General features: G+C 42.5%; 1 protein-coding gene across 3 annotated transcripts in view; it reads right to left on the reverse strand.

Moving 5' to 3' along the window:
• Positions 1-25,313, reverse strand: part of LOC126416275 (E3 ubiquitin-protein ligase rnf8-like) — a 137,267-nt gene that overhangs the window by 34,810 nt on the left and 77,144 nt on the right. For all 3 annotated transcript variants that reach the window (XM_050083912.1, XM_050083913.1, XM_050083914.1), the window contains exons 8-10: positions 17,724-17,956; positions 5,949-6,153; positions 3,993-4,194 (exon numbers count right to left, since the gene is read on the reverse strand). In XM_050083912.1, the coding sequence (XP_049939869.1) occupies positions 3,993-4,194; positions 5,949-6,153; positions 17,724-17,956 (640 nt within the window). The remainder of the gene's footprint in view (positions 1-3,992; positions 4,195-5,948; positions 6,154-17,723; positions 17,957-25,313) is intronic.

Here is a 25,313-nt window from a genome sequence, read left to right on the forward strand (position 1 = left end):
CCAACAAATACATTCTTAGGTACACGAGTCCAAATGAGGTTGTTGAACGACTCGTTTTGATTCTGGGTACAACCATGAAGACATTTTCGCAGAAGATCAGGATGCCCCAAGTCTCTATATATTGGTTTAATTACTTCCATAACAGCCAATGGAATATAATTTTTATGGTGATAAGGATCCCCAGTAGCTTGAGATTTTCTATAATTGCACCATGACTGAGGACCATCTGGACAAGCAAAATGTTGAGGATTATCATCAGTTGATGATCGATGTAAATATGTGGCCCATACAGCTTGTCTCATTTCCTGCAAATTATTTGCATTATTTCTTATTGCCATACCATAGTATTGTTGTAATTCATTTATAATTTTATCTGACAGGCGACCTCTAATGGTTTTACCATCTGACAAAATTTTGTCCTTCAGATTCTGTTTCAGTTTCCTTAGACGAGTGCCCATTCGTTTCTGAACATGACCGACACATTCTAGTTTAGTTATTGTCTTATTGACATATGGCATGGATTCTGTAACACTTTTGTATGCCTTGGAGTCCCCATCTCCAAGGAATTTTGTGTAAAATACTCCCCGTTCTTTTTCTGATCTGCTAAACATTTTCACAGCAGCGGCAGCCTCCATGCCTCCACTCGTACCTTCATAATTCTTGCTACATATGTGAGCTGCTTCTATCTTACCAGATGCACAATGGTAACAATGTTTAGTGAGCACTTCATAGTCCAAAACTTTACCGCTGTCCACACTAGTAACAGTAGCAACAGCATTTTTGGATGTGTGACCCCTTTTCTGCCAGGTTCCATCAAAAGCAACAGGGATATCTGGGTTTCCTTCATTTATATATTTTGCTTCACTGGCAGCAGCTTTCATTGATAAATCTGCTACAGACTGAACAGCATCTCCTATCACTTCAGTGTAATTGTCAATTTTAGCAGGTGGAGGTGGAAGATTCATTATGGCACAAAATGTTTGAGCAGCAGTATGTCCTTTACCAATTGCTCTCATTGCATACATTAGCCTGATATTACTCTCAAACAAATTGCTACTGCATGTTTTAGAGCTCCAAAAACAGGTCTCATTTTCACAACTGGCACAAACTATAGCAATTTTGCAGGAAAGTCCTATAGATTTTGTTATGTTCATATCAAAAGAACCTCCACAAAGATTACAACACAAACATTTCTTCATAAACTCAGTAAAAACAGGAAAGTCGACTAAAACATATTGTTCATTAGAAGCTTCATCTGTAATTTCACTTGCACAGTTTGATAACTTCTTTTTTGATGCACTGGTGGGCGTGTCTCCTTCACACATCTCAGCTGTACAAACGTCAGAACTTTCACCAGCATCAACAGGTGCTGAAGCAGAATCACTTGAACAAACGTTATTTGTAAATCTATTACCGCGAAACTTTCGCTTTTTAAATAATGATGCACTCCTAGGCATCGTAGAAACTACGCACTCACCACTGAAAGTCAAAACAAGACAGATAACAAACTCCAAATGAGCGACAAACTAAACTCGAGGCTCAAAACAAACACTCACAGATCAAAAACTGAACAATAAACACAGCTAGTCGTAAAAACAATGGTACCTATGGAAGGATCAAAGATTCTACAACTGAAGAGTGAAATCCACAGCCTTCTATATGTAATGTTTTCGGAAATGCGAAGATTTAAATGTGTACAAATCACAAGATGGGTAACTTTGCTGGGCGCACATGTAATTTTGAAAAATTAAATAAAAATACTTCCAATTGGAATTTCTTAACAAATTTTGCACCATTTTAAGCAGAAAATTTCAAATTAAGTTATAAGGTTAAAAACTGAAAATGTGAATTTTTTCCATTTTCCGGCATTCCAACTCCCCTTAATGCAAAACCGAAGGCATCCTGAAGAGAAGATTTGAAATGTGAAAAACAGTAAAAAATCAAATGACTATGAGATAGCTGCTCTGAAAGAAAAGAAATAACACTCAACTGTCTATGGAGGCACAAGAAGCAGCTCTCTCTCAAGCCTCATCTGAACTGAAGAAAGCACTAAAAAAACTAAAATAAAATAAATTATTTAAAGATAGCAAAAGTGGTCTAGGATATGACTGAGGGTGTGGAAATCATGCAAGCGGAAGAAAGGGAGGTGGAAACCATTGACAAAAATCTCGAGGAAAGAAAATCTAATAGGATTACTACTTTGTTTGTTGCTAATATTCTTAATAAACAATAATCTAAAAAATATTTTGTTTATCTCTTTCCAGTACTGAAATGTACAATGTTATTACCTGTAAAAATGTGATGAATGTTTTGTTTTTGAATTACGATTACCAATCTCGAATTACCAATGTAATTGCATATATTAATAAAGCTGTATGAAGGAAGAAAACAACTGTACTCCATATGGGACCACAAAAATTTATCATGGTCTTAAGAGCCCTTTTTGGTAGAGTATTATCAAAAATAATAACAATTAGTTTGTGACACCTTCTTATTGAAATGTAAGGGGCAGTAAAATTAAAAAAGTGACAGATGGAAAAAAGTAGGGCCATGTATTGCAGTTACATTCTTCTGCATAAAAGTTAGTTGATCTCTCTTGAGATACTGCTGAGACTACACAACCACCAATGTAGTCCAATTTAACTCTGTTTAGTGGGATTGGTTCACCACAGTGCTACACTCTCCAATTGGTTGCTCTCCCCTTGGGTGCAACCCTGCCTAAGGAATGGTCCCCGTGCATGGAGGTCATTACCCAGAGTCCTCGTATTATCAACAAGGTAAATATGAACTGCTCAGCATTTTTGGGAAACATTGTGTTCCCTGCACAGTCATGAGGCTACTACTATATGAATACCTGATGACCCCCAACACAGACTGGTTACCATGCTGGGTGTTTGGCAACCTTCCCGAAACAACCCTCACAACTAAAAAATTTCGAAAACAAAGTGGAGGTCAAATGTGGTAATGTGAGACATCCGTAAATAATATTAAAATGGTGTGTGTATATATATATATATATATATATATATATATATATATATATATATATATATATATATATATATATATATATATAAAAAAGAAAGAAAGAAAGAAAAAAAAAAAGTGAGTAACCTAAAGCAAGAACTGGAAATTGTCGAATAGGACATCTGTTGAAGGTTAAGTTGAAAAGAAAGAAACAGCAAAAAGAACAGCTAGACAGGAAAAAAGAAATGTCACAATGGCTCAGGACCCCATGCCCACCATTTACATATTGACAAAAAGAGTTGCAAGCTCCAATGGGGGCCTTAGATTATGCTCTAGGATTCTCCAACAAATTGATGTCAGTGAAATTATTTTGTATATCTGTGTATAAGATCTGAATATAATAGAGGGAAACATTCCACGTGGGAAAAATATATCTAAAAACAAAGATGCTGTAACTTACCAAACGAAAGCGTTGGTATGTTGATAGAGACAATAAAAAAAACACACACACACTAATTTCAAGCTTTCGCAACCCAAGGTTGCTTCATCAGGAAAGAGGGAAGGAGAGGGAAAGACGAAAGGATGTGGGTTTTAAGGGAAAGGGTAAGGAGTCATTCCAATCCCGGGAGCGGAAAGACTTACCTTCGGGGGAAAAAAAAGGACAGGTATACACTTGCACACACAAGATCTTTTATCTTTTTATGACACATTGAAATTCAACACCCATTAGCATCAACCTTTAATGACATCAAATTAATATGCGAATATTTTGTATGAACACATACGTCTATCCCTTAGACTGACTAGAAGGCTTATAAAATGCACACTCATCACCAGCCACACCTCTATAACACTAGGGTCCAAAAAGTAAATGAATGTCAAGGAAAACTGCGTCTACCCATGGGAAGAATATAAATTTAATATATAAATTTGTTCACTTAGTGTTTGTATAAATGAATTCACTTAGTATCTGTTAAAAAATCTAAACAACAGTAATTAAAGTTAAACTGAAGATGAATACTTACAAATGTACAGTAACTATTTCAGCTGGGGGTGATAGTGATTCGACAACAGCAGGTAATGGCTGGCGTCGCCTTGGTCTTGGAATGCTTTCAGCTGTAGTGCGTCGAGTAGACCGTACACGCCGCCTTTCTCCACTTCCATTTCCAATTCCATTTCTGCTTCCACTTGCACCATCATTTCTATTTTTATTCTTGTCACACAAAGCTAAAATTGAAGTAAATGAGTTCATTCTCACAGCTAGGAAACGTGAGTTTAAACATTTTCTCCTTCTGTAGATTCTTCAATAACATTTTCATGCCACTTCTTTTAATAGACAGATATTGAAAAAACAGAGTTTTACTGAATGTTGGTGGTTGGTAGAAAAACGTTTTGTGTAACCACAACAAATTTATATTTCATTTATATGAAAAGCAAGTGCTTCCACTCCACATCAATCTCTTTTCGTGCGGAAGGTCGGAAATACAGGAACTGGCACAAATATGGAAAACACCATGACAAATGAATGCTTGAACATAAACACAGATGCCAGCCAAGCCTGCGGGTCGTGCTGATGTATTTGACCACAAACAGCACATGTATAGCGTCCTCAATATGATGGAAGTATCAGCCGTGGTCAGAACAGTGTTCTGTGAAATTGTGAGTGCTTATGTCAAAGCTAAGCTACTTCAAACATGGGCTAATTATTGGTGCTTGTTCAGCAGGTGCTTTCATAACCGAAGCAACCAAAGTGTTTGGTGTCTCAACAGGAACCACATCGAACATTTATACCGCATACAGGAAAAGGGAAAAAACATCATCCACAAACTCACAATGCGGACGAGAGAGAGAGAGAGAGAGAGAGAGAGAGAGAGAGTAGAATGATTGTGTCAGATGACCACTGAAGAGGATTGTGATGAAAAATATAACAACAACAGCTGCGAAAGTCACTGCGAAACTTCATGTTGTGCCAGTGAAACCTGTCAGCACCAAAACAATACAATGGTAACTCTAAAAAAGGAAATTTCAGGGTGAACCAGAATTCCCAAATCATTCTATAGTTAATGCCTGTAACAAGAAAACATAGTGCTGAAGCCATCATGTCTGGAAAGTGTAGCCAGATAGGGGAAGGGGTCACGCGAGTCAAAATCAGTGTCCATTAACCCACTCTGAAATCCCTACAAGGGGTGTACTGAAGCAACGGTCAACTGTCAAATGACATTATGCACTTTGTGATTTTTAGTAACACATGGATAACAGCAACTAAGCAGCTAATGCCAGGGAGCTGGTGATGAATGGGAAAGGGGAGGTGTGACATGACAAACAGAACTATTCTCAACATTTACATTCTATAAATCAACGTTAGAAATGAAAAATCAGTCTAACAGCAAGAACTATGAAATGGCTTCCTTAGAACTTACCATAAAGGCAGAGGGAGGGAATGGACCTACCTCCCCACTTAGTAATTAACAAAAAATTATGGTTATTTCAGAAGCACTATGTAAACACAAAGCAATATTATAATCTCAGAAGATTTGCTTAAATTAATGTATACATGAAAACATTAAGACTGAACAAACTGCACAACTTCTTGAAAAATATGGAAATTAACAGCTACATAAGTATTGTTCCTGATAACTTCTTGTCTTGGAAGTTAACGTACTTTGCACAAGTAAAAAATGGTTGCTTGAGAGGTAACGTACCTTCAGTGCACAAGGAGAAAAATGGAAGGTATAAAATTTAAAGCAGACTCTCTGTTCAAATAACAAAAGTAAAAACTTTTACACTAAACTATGTCACTCTCAGTCCCTCTAAAACAATGAAGCCATACTTGCTCTTGTGGCCTGTGTGTTCACAGTTAAAAGTTTAAACATGAATTATGTTGAGAAACATGTCTATTGCAAAATATATCTTCACAGAACTAAGAGAAAGCCAAGACCACACAAAAAGTTGAACATATAATAATAATTCAAAGTATGTACCTTGTCTTTCATCTTTTAACTCCTGTCTCCTCTTCTTCATATCATCCGAAAGGTTTTCCACCATCTTGTTTATAAAATTATCAAGTGAAAGTGACCTGAACTCTGCAGAAATTGGCTTCCTGCAGACAGGGCAATCCTTTTTCTTTTTTTTCCACTCACTTATGCAAAACTTACAGAATGTGTGATTGCACGTTAAAGTTGTAGCCTAAGGGAAAAAAAAAAAATCCCTATAAAGTATCACCAAATGGCAGACTCTCCTTACTGTATTTATTTAAAATTATCTCTCCACCCAAAGACATAAGTAAACTTTGTTTGATCACAGCAAGTAGTTATTTTAAACCTTTAATGACTCTCTTACAGTTTATTTCATTCATTTACTGGTTGTGTTCTGTAGGTTATATGAAGAACCTTCAGCAAAAGTGAAACGAGTCAAGGTGACTCAGCTATTACAAATAACATTAATAACTAACTGCCATTTAATTGCCACATAATATTTATGCTTACTCAAACTAACAAAGTTTAATGTAACAAAATCAACAGCAAAATCAAAACAGTGGAGATTGAAAAATGTGCTGCTTTAAATGTATTTACTGGTTGATGTTTATCCCTTACTGCTAGATTAATGGTAATGAGCACAATGATACTCATCTTAGAATAAGATTTATCAGTGTGCAGTAAGAACAGAATCCCATTAACAATGACAGTTCCTACTTGACACACACCTCATAAAATTTTCAATTCCTGAATTAAAAAAAGTCAATTTGCAGAAGTGATTTTTTCATTTTGTACTTTAATTTATATAGGGATTCACAATTTCATCCTATATGTCAGATAGAAGCTGAAGCTGCTGGGGGAACTTCATTCCAGATTCCCTATTCTGAAGCTCTGGAAAAGGACACACTGTCAATATGGCAATCATTTTTTTTCTGCCTTTTACTGTGATTTATTTAATCATTTTATCTCAATACAATTATAATTAGCAATGAACACCATTAAGGAGTAAATGTGCTGGAAAGTTTGTAAGAACACCCCAGTCTTTGAAGAGGCCTCTCCGAGGTCTTTGGTTACAAACTTAACACACTGTTACTGCGCAGTTTAACCAGATAAATACTTCCTTTACTTTAGCCCAAATGATAATTCCAAAAGACAACAGAGAGCGAATGTATGCAAAATCAGCCAGGACCCTGGCATTTTGCTTTTAAGAAAACACAGCTACACTCATCTCAACATTTTTTAAACAAATCAAGCATTTCAATCTGACATGTCTATCTCTGTGTTGGCTCCATTTCTGCGCATAACCTCCAAAGAATTTTACACAGAATTTCTTTTAGCACCTGACCTACACCTATTTCTGATACCAGGTCATTTTATTTATTTCAAAATGTATAGTAACACTTTTCACAAGATCAAGACTTGTTCTGTTTGTGTGAACCAGTTGTAGATCCATTTGGCTATTGCCTAGGCTGTGTCTAGTTTCTGAGACTGAGTATTAATATGCTTGTGTCATCAGTGAACACTACCTTTTTGAACAATCTGTAAAAATACTGGAAGCACATTAATGTAAGTTAGAAACAGGAGAAGATCTGACATTACCCTTGTAGGACTTGATTTTTTATGTTTGCCATTAAGAGTTTAGTATTATTCTTGTGGTGTAGTCAGTCAATGTGGTTCACTGCTTTCCATTCTCCACATAAAAAGGAGCCATTAATCTCACAATGTACTGGCATACCTCTCACAATGTACTGGCATACCAACTAGAATATCATGGCTAGTGAACTAAAAGGCTTGGCAAGGTCACATAATATATCAATAATTTAGCTACTGATGCTTTATCTATTATATCATTGTCGTTCTCTTTCTATAGACAATATTTTACCAAATCCTGTACTGTCAAGCAGTTACAAAGTTGTGTTTTTAAAAAGTGTGTATTCTATAGGAGGTCACTTTTTCACTTTTTTCTTTCCTTTTTCTTTATTTTTTGGGAAAAAAGAGGACTTGAAAGAATTAAATGAATCTGTAAGTGATTTGTTTGTATCCATTTTTATAGCTGAATGTCATTACCAGATATTTAAATCACTCAAGGAATAGATCATAAACCACTGACTGATAACAAAGATGGTTCAACAGCTGTCTGATCAATCCAAAAATAGAATTTTAATTACTTGGCTGCTTGATTAGTTGACTAGGGTGGGGTCAAAACAACAACGTCATTGGTCCCATGATAGAATGTGGCAGAGACTAAGGAAGGAACAACACAAACAGCAAAGTCCAGTCAACAGGAAGGGAAAACAGGCAAACAAAAAGGTAAACAAAAAGGTAAAAGGAACATAAGGGCAGCAGAAAGAGGAAAGAACAGGAGGGAGTGGGGGGAAACAGGGTGAGCATGGGTGTCGGAGCATCAGCACCACCACTGTCCCATCCCGATCCCCACACCGTACCATGATCACGACACAATGGGGACAATACCAAGGGAAGAAGAAACAAGGCAAGACAAAACAAAACTGTACAAAAGACAAGATGAAAGAAAAGGGAAAAGGGAAGAGAACCTGGCTGGTGAGGGCACAAAGCCACGGCCTCCATAACCAATGCCAACACTGAGGGACTCAAATTCCAGAGAAATTAAACCTTAAAGGACAAACCACTTTGGCAAAGAAAAATGAGGAAGGATGTAACCATGCAAGGGTCGTCTGCTAACAACCTGGGCAAGGAAGGAAGGAGGGTATACTCAGAGCGTTGGGCCAACAGGTGGGGACAGTCCAGCAAAATATGGTTGGTTGGTTGGTTGTTTGAGGTTAAAGGGACCAAACAGCAACGTCATCAGTCCCTTGTTTCAAATAGACTCCATTCTGCTAACGGGACATCTCAGTATAGTCAGAAAAATAAAACGGATAAAGGGGAAACGTAAAAGGGCAGTCACGTTGTCATTAGTAAAAACAAATGAGGGAAGTTGGCAAGAGAACGAACCCAACACTATGCTGAAACAGCATAGGCAAGACCACCTGTGACTTAAAAGGTACAACTGCTATAATGCAGAAAGTACGTATGGGAATAGAAAAACTAACCAAGCCTTAAAAAGAAGGGGTAAAAACAGAGTAAAAGGGAAAGAAAAGAGGATTCCGGTCAGGGAGGTGAATCGGGAATCTCTGAACACTGCCTACAGTGGGAGACACCCAAACACTCACCGCCCTGCCCCAACACCAGAGGGAGATTAAAAACTTTAAAACTGAGAATAAAAACCACTCTCCCGGAGGAAACCTAGAACCAGAGAGACCATCCGGGAATCGTCAGCCAACATCAAAGGTAAAGTGTGGGGGAGTCTGTACTTAGCACGCAGAGCCAAAAGAAGGGGGCATTCAACCAAAATGTGGGCCACTGACTGGAAGGCTCCACAACCACATAGCGGGGGTGGCTCATCACGCAAAAGGAAACCATGGGTCAGCCTGGTATGGCCAATGCGGAGACGACACAGTGTGGTCGAGTCCTTGCGGGAGAGGCTAAAGGAAGAACGCCATGGGCCTGTATTCACCTTAATGGCACGAAGTTTATTAGACAGTGGAGTAGCCTCCCAAGAATTGGCCCATGACTGTGCAAAGTGGGATTTGATGTGAAGCCGTAAATCCGCTGCAGGAGGGGTTACAGAAAACGGGGGGTAAGTAACTGCTCCCCCAGCCAAACGATCAGCGAGCTCATTACCCGGGATACCCACATGGCCCGGGACCCATAGGAAGTCAATGGAACAAGCAGCACGGTGAAGATCAGCGAGATGGTCATGGATGGCAGAGACCAAGGGATGGCGCGAAAAACACCGGTCAATAGCAAGAAGGCCACTCATCGAGTCCGTACATAACAAAACGCGGTTGTGTTGGGATTGTTTGATAAAGGTAAGGGCCCGGGAAATTGCCATCAATTCCGCAGTAAACACCCCACATGAGGGTGGCAGTAGATGATTTTCCGTTCCAACAAAGGACGTGAAGGCATACCCAACACGATCAGCAGATTTAGAGCCATCAGTGTAAAAAACAACAGCATCCCGAAACTCCCATAAAATTTGGCGGAAAAAGGAACGGAACACCACCCGGGGGGATGGAATCTTTCGGACCGCGGCGGAGATCCATCCGAATTCGAGGCCGAGGAACTAACCAAGGAGGGGTGGAGGGGAGGGAGCGAGGAAGACAGGACAAAGAAGGAAGCCGAAAATCACGGGTAAGAGACGCAAGGCGCAGCCCAACCGGTAAACCCGCCCGAGGGCGGGAGTCAGGCGGGCGACGTCCATGGTCTGGGAATAGGATAGAATAGGAAGGATGAGCGGGAGAAGAACGGATAGTAAGGGCATAAGACACCAGAAGCTGGGACCGCCGAACAGAAAGGGGGGGGATCCCAGCTTCAACCAGGAGACTATCAACAGGGCTAGTAGGGAAGGCACCGGTGGCCAAACGGATACCACGATGGTGGACTGGATCCAGCACGTGCAGCGTGGAAGGAGCAGCTGAACCATAAACTTGACAACCATAGTCCAAACGTGACAGAACTAGAGCACGATAAAGACGGAGGAGGAGGGAACGGTCCGCACCCCAGGAGGAGTGGGCAAGGAAGCGAAGGACATTGAGTTTACGGAAACATCCTACCTTCAGGAATCTGATATGGGGCAGCCAAGTGAGCTTGTTGTCGAAAAGAAGACCTAGGAAACGAAACTGTGGAACCACAGGCAATCTTTGTGCAGCGAGATAGAGCTCTGGATCAGGGTGGACCGTAGTACGGCGACAGAAGTGGACCACCCGCGATTTTAAAGGAGAGAATTGAAACCCGTGGGAGAGGGTCCATGCAGAGGCACGCCGTATAGCCACCTGGAGCTGCCGTTCTGCAGATGGCATCGAGGAGGAACTAACCCAAATGCAGAAATCATCCACATACAGGGCAGGGGTGACCAAGGGACCGACAGAGGCCACAAGTCCATCGATAGCAATGAGGAAAAGAAGGACACTCAAGACAGAACCCTGTGGGATGCCCGTCTCCTGGGTCCGTGGAGAACTAAAAGCAGTACCAACTCGAACTCTGAATGACCGATGGATCAGGAACTGGCTGATAAAAATCGGGAGTGGGCCCCGAAGACCCCACTGATGAAGGGTTAGTAAGATGTGATGGCGCCAGGCCGTGTCATAGGCCTTGCGAAGGTCAAAAAACACTGCAACCAAATGGCGGCGCTGGGAAAAAGCCTGCCGAACTGCGGATTCCAAGCGAAGCAAATGATCGATTGGAGATCGTCCCTCTCGAAAGCCACACTGGTAAGGGGACAATAGATCCCGAGATTCGAGGACCCAAGTGAGCCGACGGGCTACCAGCCGTTCAAGTAACTTACAACCAACATTGGTCAAACTAATTGGCCGATAGCTGTCAACAGATAGGGGGTTCTGACCAGGCTTAAGGACAGGAACCACAATGCTATCCCTCCACTGAGAAGGGAAGTCACCCTGGAGCCAGATACGGTTAAACACCCGAAGAAGATGGTGCCGTTGTGGAGCACTGAGATGTTGAAGCAGCTGGTTATGAATGGAATCTGGGCCAGGAGCTGTATCATGAGAAGCAGATAGAGCAGAAAGAAATTCCCATTCAGTGAAAGGTCCGTTGTAAGATTCTGACTCACAAGTGGTGAAACATAAGGTGACAGCTTCAGCCTGCTGTTTTTGATGAAGGAAAGCAGCTGGATAGGAGGCCGACGCTGATGCCACTGCAAAATGGGTCGCAAGATGTTCTGCGAGAACTAATGGGTCCGTACAAATGCCATCTGGGAGGTGAAGGCCTGGGAGGGTGGACTGCCGATGGCAACCTTGGAGAGAGCGAAGTGTAGCCCATACCCGTGACAGAGGGACAGTGGAACCAAGGGAAGAAACGAATCGTTCCCAACATATCCGCTTGCTCTGTTTGATTAAATAACGGGCTTTAGCGCGAAGGCGCTTAAAGGTAGAAAGGCTGGCTACAGATGGGTGCCTCTTAAACTGTTGCAAAGCTCGACGGCGATCACGGATGGCAATGGCAATGGCCGTACTCCACCACGGGACTTGCCGACGACGAAATGGTCCAGATGAGCGCGGGACAGCAAGGTTAGCAGCGCGAACAATCGCGTCAGACACGTCACGTAGGACGTCATCAATACAACCCGACAAAGAGGGAGAAAACTCGACCTGTGCAGTATATAGAGGCCAATCGGCGCGGTGGAAAGACCAACGAGGTAACCTCTCCATCGGGGAGCGGGAAGGGAGCGTGATAATCAACGGGAAATGGTCACTATCACAAAGGTCGTCGTGTGGCGACCAGTGTAATGAAGGGAGGAGAGAGGGAGAAGAAAGAGAAAGATCAATGGCAGAAAAGGTACCATGACCAGCACTGAAATGAGTAGGGGAGCCATCATTAAGAAGGCACAGGTCGTGGTCTGCAATAAATTGGTCGATAAGAAGACCTCGTCTAGATGGAAAGGCACTGCCCCACAAAGGATGATGAGCATTAAAATCCCCAAGGAGGAGGAAGGGAGGAGGAAGTTGCTGAAGAAGGGTGGTTAAGGCAGCAGGTGTAAGAGTCCTGTCAGGAGGGAGATAAAGATTGCATACTGTGACTGCAGAGTCTAAGTGGACCCTAACAGCAACTGCTTCCAATGTAGTTTGGAGAGGAATCCACGTGCTAGCAATGTCTGTACGGACCAACGTACAAACGCCACCAGAAGCCCGCAAGGGTCCGACCCGATTTCGACAGAAAACACGGAACCCACGGAGGGTCGGTGAGTGAGCATCAGTAAAATTAGATTCCTGGAGAACCACACAAGCTGCTGAGTAGGACGAAAGAAGGGATTTCAATTCCGGAAGGTGACGATAGTAGCCATTACAATTCCATTGGAGAACCACAGAACGATGGTTTAAATGAGGGCTGAACACGCTAAATCCAGTCATACCGCCGGGTCCCCACCCGTCACCGACAAGGAGGGGGCGACATCCATAAACGACAGGGCAGAATCCGGTTGTGAAGCCGGGGAAGGGACCTCCGGTGACACCAGAGGCTCTTTGTCCCGGGACTTATGTTTCTTCTTCTTTTCAGGCTGAGATCGAGGAGGGCTGTGTGGCATAATGGAGCCAGCTGCAGCAAGATCAGGAACAGAAAGAGACCGGGCGACCTGGGGGCCGATAGACCGCGGCTCTCGCGGTTGCCGCGCTGCAGCAGACCTTTGACCTGGAAGGTGCCGGGAAGGGGCATCCCGGGAGAGGCGCCCTTGACCGGCAGACGCCGAAGGAGTGGGACACTTCTCCGGCTGGGGAGGGGGAGCGGCGCCCAGAGGAGAAGGTGTGGGAGCCGCAGGGGAGGGGGGAAGGAGAGGGGTCCGGGACGGGGGTAAGGAAGGGGGAGGAAGGGATGAAGATGTAACCAAGGCGTAACTAGATGTCATGGACACAGGGTGCAATCGTGCATATTTCTTACGGGCCTCTGTGTAGCTTAAACGATCAAGAGACTTATACTCCTGTATCTTTTTTTCTTTCTTATAGACTGGGCAATCTGCTGAACGTGGAGAATGACTACCATGACAATTTACACATACAGGAGGGGGAACACAGGGACTCCCCTCATGGAGTGGACGTCCACAGTCACCACAGAGAGGGTCCTGGGTACAGCGAGAAGACATGTGGCCAAAACGCAAGCACTTAAAACACCTCATAGGAGGTGGGATGTACGGCTTCACATCACAGCGATAGACCATAATCTTAACTTTCTCAGGAAGGGTATCCCCTTCAAAGGCCAGGATAAAGGCACCAGTATCAATACGATTATCTTTAGGACCCTTCTGAACACGCCGAACAAAGTGAACACCCCGCCGTCCGAGATTGTCCCGAAGTTCCTCATCAGTTTGAAGGATGAGGTCTCTGTGAAAAATCACACCTTGTACCATATTTAGAGACTGGTGAGGGGTAATGGACACGGGAATTGTGCCAAGATGGGTACAGGCACGAAGGGCCGCAGATTGGGCAGCCGAAGCAGTTTTTATCAGTAATGAACCCGACCGCATCTTGCTCAGGGAGTCCACTTCGCCGAACTTGTCTTCAATGTGTTCCACAAAGAATAAAGGTTTGACACTGGTGAAAGTATCTCCATCAGTCCTGGTGCAAACTAGATAACGGGGGAAAGGTTTTGCCCCTAGACGACGGGCCTGACCCTCCTCCCAGGGGGTAGCCACGGAAGGGAAGGCCGAAGGGGCAAGAGAAGCAGCACTTGAGGAATCAGTACCACGCAGAGAGACGGCCGCAGAAGAGCGGCCAGAGGTTTGGACCCTTATGCGTTTCATCTGCATAGCGTCCGCCCTGATACCACCCACTCCGATCAGGGGCTCTCCTCACGGGCGCCACCCAGCCACAGCAAGGGCCGTCTGGCACGGCGGCCATTGCCGGGAGTTCCGATGCTCCAGGATGACGAGCAACCACTCCAAGGCATGCATGAGGAGGTCACAGCTCAGGTATCAGAAGTGTGATCCCTGTGTGTTCAGGGGGCTCAACCAAAAGGGTACATAGCGACCCCACCACACGGGCTGGCTACCGTGCTGGCTATGCACCCTAGCATCAGACAACGACGTAGAAGAAAAGGTGGAATATACTAGGAGGGCACACGTCGGAGACACTAGGTAAGGTGCTCTTCCCCAAATGGCTCACACTACGGAAGAGAAATTTTGGAATGGAGGTCAAACCCCAGAGGGGGACCAAGGAATGCCAAAAGGAGGAGATGATTACGCAACAAAGCCAGAGTGTAAAACCAACAGAACCAGGAGGATAGCGGGGGCCAACATAAGCAAGGACACCAATAGAGGGAGAGGAGAGGGCGAGGGGAAAGGGGTATGGAGGGGAAAGGAGGGGAAGGGAAAGGAAATGCAGCCCGGGAGAGAAAGAAGGCTGCAATGGCTCGGGGCCCCGTGCTCGCCACGCACGTATCCACGAAAGAGTTGTGGACCCCCTGGGGGGCAGCAAAATATGGATCATCATGAGGGGAGTACCGCAACTCATCCATATACACAGACCAGAGGAGACCAATGGTCCGATGGAAGCTTTGACTGTATTTTGTAAGTGAGATATATTGGAAAAATCTGGGAATTTTTTTCCCTGTTCATGTATACAAGCCGATTTTCCCCTCTCAGTGGAGAGAGCATATTCTGGTTCCTGTCCTTACACCTTACAAGGATCCATTGTACCTTAATAGTTACCACCCAATCAGTCTGACCAACATCCAGTGCAAGTTATGTGAACCAATGGTGGCTTGGTGGCTCAGTTGGGTCCTCAGATCTTGGGATCTTTTATCTTCTTACCAGTGTGGCTTTTGGGAGGGATGTCTCTGATTGATTCAAACTGCAGTTTCCAATCAAAGTATATAATCAATCACAGACTGTCCGTCCCGAAAGCCACACTGGTAAGAAGTCCCAAGATTTTAAGAGCCAATGGAGCCCATGAGCCATGGTCGGTTCAAGTAACTTGCAGGAGATACAGGTCAGACTGACTGGCTAGTAACTATTAAGGTACAATGGATCCTTGCCAGGCTGAAGGACAGGAATCAGAATACGCTCTGTCCATTGAGAGGGGAGAATTGGGGTGTACACATGAACAAGTAAAAAAAATTTCCAGATTTTTCCCAGATATTATGCTTAAAAAATACTGTTTTTCTGGGTGAAAACACACTTTTTCCGTGTTAAGTGACAGCAGCTTTCCCGAAGATTTTCCCTTGGAACTGTACAAGTTATCAATCCTTTCAATGGTCTATACTACAAATTGCCCTACCATATGGACTGGCGACAAGTGCTGGTGACCTAGGGAGGGGCGGAGGTGGCCTACGGTGGGAAAAGGAAGAGGCAAGGTATCCACACTGTAGTTGCTAGGGAGGGAGTTGTTCTTCCCAAAATGGCTCACAGTACAGAATAAAAAATTAGAAGTGGTGGTCAAACCCCCAAAGGGGGACCAAACATGTAGGATGAAAAGAAGAGGGCAGAGAGGAAGGAATGAGGACTGGGAGGGAGGGGCACTGGGAAGGAAATGCAGCCTGGGAAGGAAGAATCGGGCACAACAGCTCGGGGGGCCAGTGAACAACATGTGCAAACTCACGAAAGAACCATGAGCCCCCTGAAGGGAATTGTGATACATAGCAACAGAGACTATTACAGGCAAAATAAATGCCACATTTAAGTGACACAGTAGCCTGTTTTTAATTGCTAATTTTTTTAAATTATGTCAGTCGTGTGAATATTGTAGTAACTCTAAAGACATCTCAATTTAGATGTTTATTAACAAGTGCAATGATTGTTACATATGTAAGGAAACTGCTGGCCAGTGCCTTCAATGTGTTGTAGCTTGTACTCCACCTGTAACTACATAAGTCAATTTTATTAGCCTGTTTTTGTTTATTGTTTAATAATAATTCAGACAGTTTGTTTCATTCTCAGAGCATTTAAATTTTTGTGTACAGTAGTTGCGAGTTGTTTTCTGATGACAAATTAGAAAGTCTTACAATACTTGCTTTGAGTTAGTGTCTACCTGCTGTTACAGCTTATCCTCTGGACTAAGCATGTTTTTCTCACTCAAGCACAAAATATTTATATTCCACTTGTTATTTATTCCTTGCCCTGATTATATTTTGTTATCATTTGTTTGTTGTTTGGGGGAGATGGATTCAAAATGTTGAGAAAACATCTTTAAGAGAGAGAGAGAGAGAGAGAGAGAGAGAGAGAGAGAGAGAAATTTTTCAACAACATGGTTTGCTTTGTAAATCTCTTCCCAGTGTTCATTGCAAAAACTTTCTCCAAACATCATGCCTCAATCACTAACAATATTAATTTGACCCTCAACTATTCTGATGTGAACCTGGCTGCATTTACTTTACGCTGGCACAGCAGTTGGGTTGGGGCAAGAGGTTGTTCTGGTGAAGGGAGCGAGGAGAGGATGGCAGAGAGCAAGATACTATTTTAGACAAAATCACTAAAGATAGAGCACAAATTCAGATTAATGGAAGGGAAGGGAAGGGAAGGGAAGGAAATCGGCCACATCTTCTTCAAATCAATCATCCCAGTATTTGACTTGGACAATTTAGGGAAACCATTGGAAACTGAAATTTGGTTGGTTGAATGGGCAAATAACAACCTCCTCATTGGTAATGCAACATACTAATCACTGCTTCATCAAATCTTTTGTCCATGAAATAATTTAGTTCCATGTATAAACTGTTTCGTAAGGGTTGTGACAGTCAGAATACAAATTAAGCAACTAATTCTGCAATCAGGCCCTTAGGAACACGCACTGTTAACCATTTGCTATGTCATTAATTGCCTAAGGTGACACTGGATGGGGTATGGAGCAGGGTGTAGTAAGCACATTGCTCTCCCAAATATTGTCAGCTTTGCAAACCCTTGAGCCACTACTCATTCAACCAAGTCCTCAACTGGCCTCATGATCCTGGGTACATCCCTTTTTCATCTTACCAAGGAGAAATCCTTAGCAGTACCGGAAACTGAAACCAGATCCTCAACATAGCACTCCGATATCCTATGGAGGCAGACTGTCAATCTGAAAAAATTCTTTAAAACGTTTCTTAAAACTAAGAACTGATATTATGTAATCTTTGGCACGATTTGTGACAATTTCAATTCCATTACAAAATTCTGATCAGGGTTAACAATGAAACATACTGACTCATACAAGTTGGCAGTAATATATCAACCAGTACAGTAAAGTGATTAAAAAAAAGGCCTGAATGAAAATTAATACTTACAGCCACAAACAACTCATTGCATATACTACATTGCAGTTCTGTTTCCATCAGTTCTCCAAAATTGTGCAAAATTTCTTCTCGTGCCTGGAGTGTATTAACAGAAGCTGACTGCACAGCTTCACTTAATTCCTTTTCTAACATTTCTCTTTTCTGATCAACAATGATTAAATTCTGTTTCACTTTCTCTAATTCCTCAGTTAGTTTCCCAACATCTTCTTTTGCTTCTGATTTCTCTGGAAAGATAAGCAGCAAATTGTCTTCAGTAAATCACATCAAACTTTTTAACATTTCTCACAAATTCAGCAAGGTACTTATTAAAATATTGCCACATTATTGTGTATTATCATTGATTATTGTCGATGTCCCTACACTTGCTACCAATCTTGGTTTCTTTCACTGTTATGTGTATTCCAGCATGCAATACATTTACGTGTGCAGCCCGTAACTTTGCAACATCCTTAATATATCCGCAACTAATATTATAACAAAATCTACATTTTCAAAGAATTCTTACTTTCACTGGCACACACAAACATGACCTAGGGATCAGATCACCTGCCAGAACAGCAGGAACAGGTTGAAGGGAGTGGGAACTGGTCAAAGGAGAGAGGGGCAGGACCAATTCCTCAAGGGGGCAGCCATGGTCACAGGGTGCGGGGAGGAGGGGGTTGTGGTGGTGGAAGGTGCAGGGTTGAGGGGGCGGAGAAGACAGGAATGGTCGACGGTGAGGTGGGACCTGGATAAGATGTGTTGTAATGCCCACATAAAAACTACGCACATTAATTACAGCCCTATTAGTAGACAATATGACTGCTTTTACAAGTGGATCAGATAGGAAATGACTGTGATAACTGTGCAACATGTGGCGGCAAAGTGTTTTGGCAAGTGGGTCCAGAGTGGAAATATTCATGGGGTACAAGATTGTAAGCAAGAGTTGCACATTAATGGACTATGAACATGTGTCGGATGAGTGGGCTGTGGAACAACACTACTGAATTTTCATGACACCATCTGATGCAATACTCTAAAACCTTTGGATAAGACTCAAACACCACTATATGATAGTAGTTGCACAAATCCATTAATGCTGGTTAAAAAACTGACAGAGCAGCACTCGTAGTTTTACACGCATAAAATTGCTAGCCCCCCCCCCCCCCCCCCCCCCCCCCTGCCATAAACCGTGGACCTTGCCATTGGTGTGGAGGCTTGCACGCCTCAGTGACAGATAGCCATACTTAACGTGCAACCACAATGGAGGAGTGTCTGTTGAGAGGCCAGGCAAATGTGGGGTTCCTGAAGAGGGACAGCAGCCTTTTCAGAAGTTGCAGGGGCAACAGTCTGGATGATTGACTGATCTGGTCTTGTAACATTAACCAAAATGGCCTTGTCCTGGTACTGCAAACAGCTGAAAGCAAGGGGAAACTTCAGCCACAATTTTTCCCACGGGTACGCAGATTTACTGTATGGTTAAATAATGATGGGTAACATATTCCAGAGGAAAAATAGTCCCCCATTCGGATCTCCAGGCAGAGACTAGTCAGGAGGACATTGTTATCAGAAGAAACAAAACTGGAATTCTACGGATCGGAGTGTGGAATGTCAGGTCCCTTAATCGGGCAGGTAGGTTAGAAAATTTGAAATGGGAAACGGATAGGTTAAAGTTAGATATAGTGGGAATTAGTGAAGTTCGGTGGAAGGATGAACAAGACACGGGTAGCGGAGTAAGTTTGGAGTGCACATGGGAGTTTTTTAGGTTAGAGAATCCCCTCCCTAGGCCCGACAAGACGCCTCCTGAGACGCGGCAAGGTAGGAGTAGGCAAAATGCAACAGGGAATAACAATATAAAAGTGCTAATAGTAAACTGCAGGAGCTTCTATAGAAAGGTCCAAGAACTGCTCTCATTAATAAACGGTCACAATGCCCATATAGTACTAGGGACAGAAAGTTGGCTGAAACCAGGCGTAAACAGTAATGAAATCCTAAACTCAGATTGGAATGTATACTGCAGAGACAGGCTGGACAGTGAAGGGGGAGGCGTGTTTATAGCGATAAGAAGTGCAATAGTATCGAAGGAAATTGACGGGGATCCGAAATGTGAAATAATTTGGGTGAAGGTCACGGTTAAACCAGGCCCAGACATGGTAATTGGATGTCTCTATAGGCCCCCTGGCTCAGCAGCTGTTGTGGCTGAGCACCTGAAGGATAATTTGGAAAATATTTCCCCACCATGTTATAGTTCTGGGTGGAGATTTTAATTTGCTGGATATAGACTGGGAGACTCAAACGTTCGTAACGGGTGGCAAGGACAAAGAATCCAGTGAAATTTTTTTAAGTGCTTTATCTTGAGCAGTTAAACAGAGAACCGACTCGTGGTGATAACATATTAGACCTTCTGGTGACAAACAGACCCGAACTATTTGAAACAGTTAACGCAGAACAGGGAATCAGCGATCATAAAGTGGTTACTGCATCGATGATTTCAGCCGTAAATAGAAATATTAAAAAAAGGTAGGAAGATTTTTCTGTTTAGCAAAAGTGACAAAAGACAGATTACAGAGTACCTGACGGCTCAACACAAAAGTTTTGTCTCAAGTACAGATAGTGTTGAGGATCAGTGGACAAAGTTTAAAACCATCGTACAATATGCGTTAGATGAGTATGTGCCAAGCAAGGTCGTAAGAGATGGAAAAGAGCCACCGTGGTACAACAACCGAGTTAGGAAACTGCTGTGGAAGCAAAGGGAACTTCACAGCAAACCTAAACATAGCCAAAGCCTTGCAGACAAACAAAAATTACGCAAAGCGAAATGTAGTGTGAGGAGGGCTAAGCGAGAGGCGTTCAATGAATTCGAAAGTAAAGTTCTATGTACTGACTTGGCAGAAAATCCTAAGAAATTTTGGTCTTATGTCAAGCGGTAGGTGGCTCAAAACAAAATGTCCAGACACTCTGTGACCAAAATGGTACTGAAACAGAGGATGACAGACTAAACGCCGAAATACTAAATGTCTTTTTCCAAAGCTGTTTCACAGAGGAAGACTGCACTGTAGTTCCTTCTCTAGATTGTCGCACAGATGACAAAATGGTAGATATCGAAATAGACGACAGAGGGATAGGGAAACAACTAAAATCGCTCAAAAGAGGAAAGGCTGCTTGACCTGATGGGATACCATTTCGATTTTACACAGCGTACGCGAAGGAACTTGGCCCCCTTCTTGCAGCGGTGTACCGTAGGTCTCTAGAAGAGCGTAGCGTTCCAAAGGATTGTAAAAGGGCACAGGTCATCTCCGTTTTCAAGAAGGGACGTCGAACAGATGTGCAGAACTATAGACCTATATCTCTAATGTTGATCAGTTGTAGAATTTTGGAACACGTATTATGTTCGAGTATAATGACTTTTCTAGAGACTAGAAATCTACTCTGTAGGAATCAGCATGGGTTTCGAAAAAGACGGTCGTGTGAAACCCAGCTCGCGCTATTCGTCCACGAGACTCAGAGGGCCATAGACACGGGTTCACAGGTAGATGTCGTGTTTCTTGACTTCCGCAAGGCATTCGATACAGTTCCCCACAGTCGTTTAATGAACAAAGTAAGAGCATATGGACTATCAGACCAATTGTGTGATTGGACTGAAGAGTTCCTAGATAACAGAATGCAGCATGTCATTCTCAATGGAGAGAAGTCTTCCAAAGTAAGAGTGATTTCAGGTGTGTTGCATGGGAGTGTCATAGGACCGTTGCTATTCACAATATACATAAATGACCTTGTGGATGACATCGGAAGTTCACTGTGGCTTTTTGCAGATGATGCTGTGGTGTATCGAGAGGTTGTAACATAGAAAATTGTACTGAAATGCAGGAGGATCTGCAGCGAATAGACACATGGTGCAGGGAATGGCAATTGAATCTCAATGTAGAGAAGTGTAATGTGCTGCGAATACATAGAAAGATAGTTCCCTTATCATTTAGCTACAAAATAGCAGGTCAGCAACTGGAAGCAGTTAATTCCATAAATTATCTGGGAGTACGCATTAGGAGTGATTTAAAATGGAATACTCATATAAAGTTGATCGTCGGTAAAGCAGATGCCAGACTGAGATTCATTGGAAGAATCCTAAGGAAATGCAATCCAAAAACAAAGACAGTAGGTTACAGTACGCTTGTTCGCCCACTGCTTGAATACTGCTCAGCAGTGTGGGATCCGTACCAGATAGGGTTGATAGAAGAGAGAGAGAAGATCCAACGGAGAGCAGCGCACTTCGTTACAAGATCATTTAGTAATCGCGGAAGCATTATGGAGATGATAGATAAACACCAGTGGAAGACTCTGCAGGAGAGACGCTCAGTAGGTCGGTACGGGCTTTTGTTAAAGTTTTGAGAACATACCTTCACCGAAGAGTCAAGCAGTATATTGCTCGCTCCTACGTATATCTCGCGAAGAGACCATGAGGATAAAATCAGGAGAGATTAGAGCCCAAACAGAAGCATACCGACAATCCTTTCCATGAACAATACGAGACTGGAATAGAAGGGAGAACCGATAGAGGTACTCAGGGTACCCTCCGCCACACATCGTCAGGTAGCTTGCGGAGTATGGATGTAGATGTAGAAGACTTCTGGTCAGGTGAATACAGGGTTATAAATACAAAATCAAATAGGGTTAATGCAGGAGTAGGTTTAATAATGAATTAAAAAAATATAGGAGCACGGGTAAGCTACGACGAACAGCATAGTGACCGTATTAATGTAGCCAAGGTAGACACGAAGCCTGTGCCTACCACAGCAGTAGAAGTTTCTATGTCAACTAGCTCCGCAGACAACGAAGTTGTTGTTGTTGTGGTCTTCAGTTCTGACACTGGTTTGATGCAGCTCTCCATGCTACTCTATCCTGTGCAAGTTTCTTCATCTCCCAGTACCTACTGCAACCTACATCCTTCTGAATCTGCTTAGTGTATACATCTCTTGGTCTCCCTCTACGATTTTTACCCTCCACGCTGCCCTCCAATACTAAATTGGTTATCCCTTGATGCCTCAGAAAATGTCCTACCAACCGATCCCTTCTTCTTGTCAAGTTGTGCCACACAATTCTCTTCTCCCCAATCCTATTCAATACCTCCTCATTAGTTATGTGATATACCCATCTAATCTTCAGCATTCTTCTGTAGCACCACATTTCGAAAGCTTCTACTGTCTTCTTGTCCAAACTATTTATTGCCCATGTTTCACTTCCATACATGGCTACGACGAAGAGATGCAAGAAATATATGATCAGATAAAAGAAATTATTCAGATAGTGAAGGGAGATGAAAACTTAATGGTCATGGGCGACTGGAATTCAATAGTAGGAAAAGGAAAAGTAGTGGGTGAATATGGAATGGGGGGGTAAGGAATGAAGGAGGAAGTCGCCTGGTAGAATTTTGCACAGAGCATAACTTAATCATAGATAACACTTGGTTCAAGAATCATGAAAGAAGGTTGCACGTGGAACCTCTTCCTGGAGACACTGTAAGATTTCAGATAGATTATATAATGGTAAGACACAGATTTAGGAACCAGGTTTTAAATTGTACGACATTTCCAGGGGCAGATGTGGATTCTGGCCATTGTAGACTCAAACTGAAGAAACTGCAAAATGATGGGAATTTAAGGAGATGGGACCTGGATAAACTGAAAGAAACTGAGGTTATAGAGAGTTTCAGAGAGAGCATTAGGGAACGACTGACAAGAACAGGGGAAAGAAATACAGTAGAAGACGAATGGCTAGTTTTGAGAGATGAAATAGTGAAGGCAGCAGAGGATCAAGTAGGTAAAAAATTAGGGCTAGTAGAAATCCTTGAATGGAAGAGATATTGAATTTAATTAACGAAAGGAGAAAATGTAAAAATGCAGTAAATGAAGCACGCAAAAGGGAATACAAACGTCTCAAAAATGAGATCAACAGGAAATTCAAAATGGCTAAGCAGGGATGGTTAGAGGACAAATGTAAGGATGTAGAGGCATATATCACCAGGGGTAAGATATATACTGCCTACTGGAAAATTAAACAGACCTTTGGAGAAAAGAGAACCACTTGTACGAATATCAAGAGCTCCGATGGAAAACCAGTTCTAAGCAAAGAAGGGAAAGCAGAAAGGTGGAAGGAGTACATAGAGAGTCTATACAAGGGTGATGTAGTTGAGGGCAATATTATGGAAACGGAAGAGGAGGTAGATGAAGATTAAATGGGAGAGCCAGTCCTGACAAAACTCTACCATTTGATGAGCAAGATGTATGAGACAGGCGAAATACCCTCAGACCTTAATAAGAATATAATAATCCCAAACCCAAAGGAAGAAGGTGTTGACAGATGTGAAAATTACCGAACTATCAGTTTAATAAGTCACGGCTGCAAAATACTAACACAGGTTCTTTACAGATGAATGGAAAAACTGGTAGAAGCCGTTCTTGGGGAAGATCAATTTGGATTCCGTAGAAATGTTGGAATGCGTGAGGCAATACTGACCCTATGATTTATCTTAGAAGATAGATCAAGGAAAGGCAAACCTATGTTTATAGTATTTGTAGACTTACAGAAAGCTTTTGACAATGTTGACTGGAATACTCTCTTTCAAATTCTGAAGGTGGCAGAGGTAAAATACAGGGAGCAAAAGGCTATTTACGTTTTGTATAGAAACCAGATGGCAGTTATATAAGTCGAGGGGCACCGAAGGGAAGCAGTGGTTGGGAAGGGAGTGAGACAGGGTTGTAGACTATCCTTGATGTTATTCAATCTGTACATTGAGCAAGCAGTAAAGGAAAAAAAAGAAAAATTTGGAGTAGGAATTAAAATCCATGGAGAAGAAATAAAAACTTTGAGGTTTGCCGATGACGTTGTAATTCTGTCAGAGACAGCAAAGGACTTGGAAGAGCAGCTGAACGGAATGGTAAGTGTCTTGAAAGGAGGATATAAGATGAACATGAACAAAAGCAAAACGAGGAGAATGGAATGTAGTCTAATTAAATCTGGTGATGCAGAGGGAAATATTATAGATTCAGAAATAAGACACTTAAAGTAGTAGATGATGTTTTTCTATTTAGAGAGAAAAGTAAATGAGGATTGTCAAAGTAGGAAGGATACAAAATGTAGAGTGGCAATGACAAGAAAAGTGTTTCTGACTAAGAGAAATTTGTTAACATCAAGTATAGATTTAAGTCTCAGGAAACCTTTTCTTAAAGTATTTGTATGGAGTGTAGGCACGTATGGATGTGAAACGTGGACAATAAATAGTTTAGAAAAGAAGAGAATAGAAGCTTTTGAAATGTGGTGCTAAAGAAGAATGCTGAAGATTAATTGGGTAGTTCAGATAACTAATGAGGAGACACTGAATAGAATTGGGGAGGAGAATAATTTGTGGCAAATCTTGACTAGAAGAAGGGATCGGTTGGTAGGACATGTTCTGAGGCATCAAGGGATCACCAATTTAGTATTGGAGGGAAGTGTGGAGGGTAAAAATCGTAGTAGAGACCAAAAGGTGAATACACTAAGCAGATACTGAAGGATGTAGTTTGCAGTAGGTACTGGGAGATAAAAAAGCTTGCACAGGATAGGGTAGCA

This window comes from Schistocerca serialis, chromosome 8 (genome assembly GCF_023864345.2).
Source record: "Schistocerca serialis cubense isolate TAMUIC-IGC-003099 chromosome 8, iqSchSeri2.2, whole genome shotgun sequence".
Taxonomy (NCBI): domain Eukaryota; kingdom Metazoa; phylum Arthropoda; class Insecta; order Orthoptera; family Acrididae; genus Schistocerca; species Schistocerca serialis.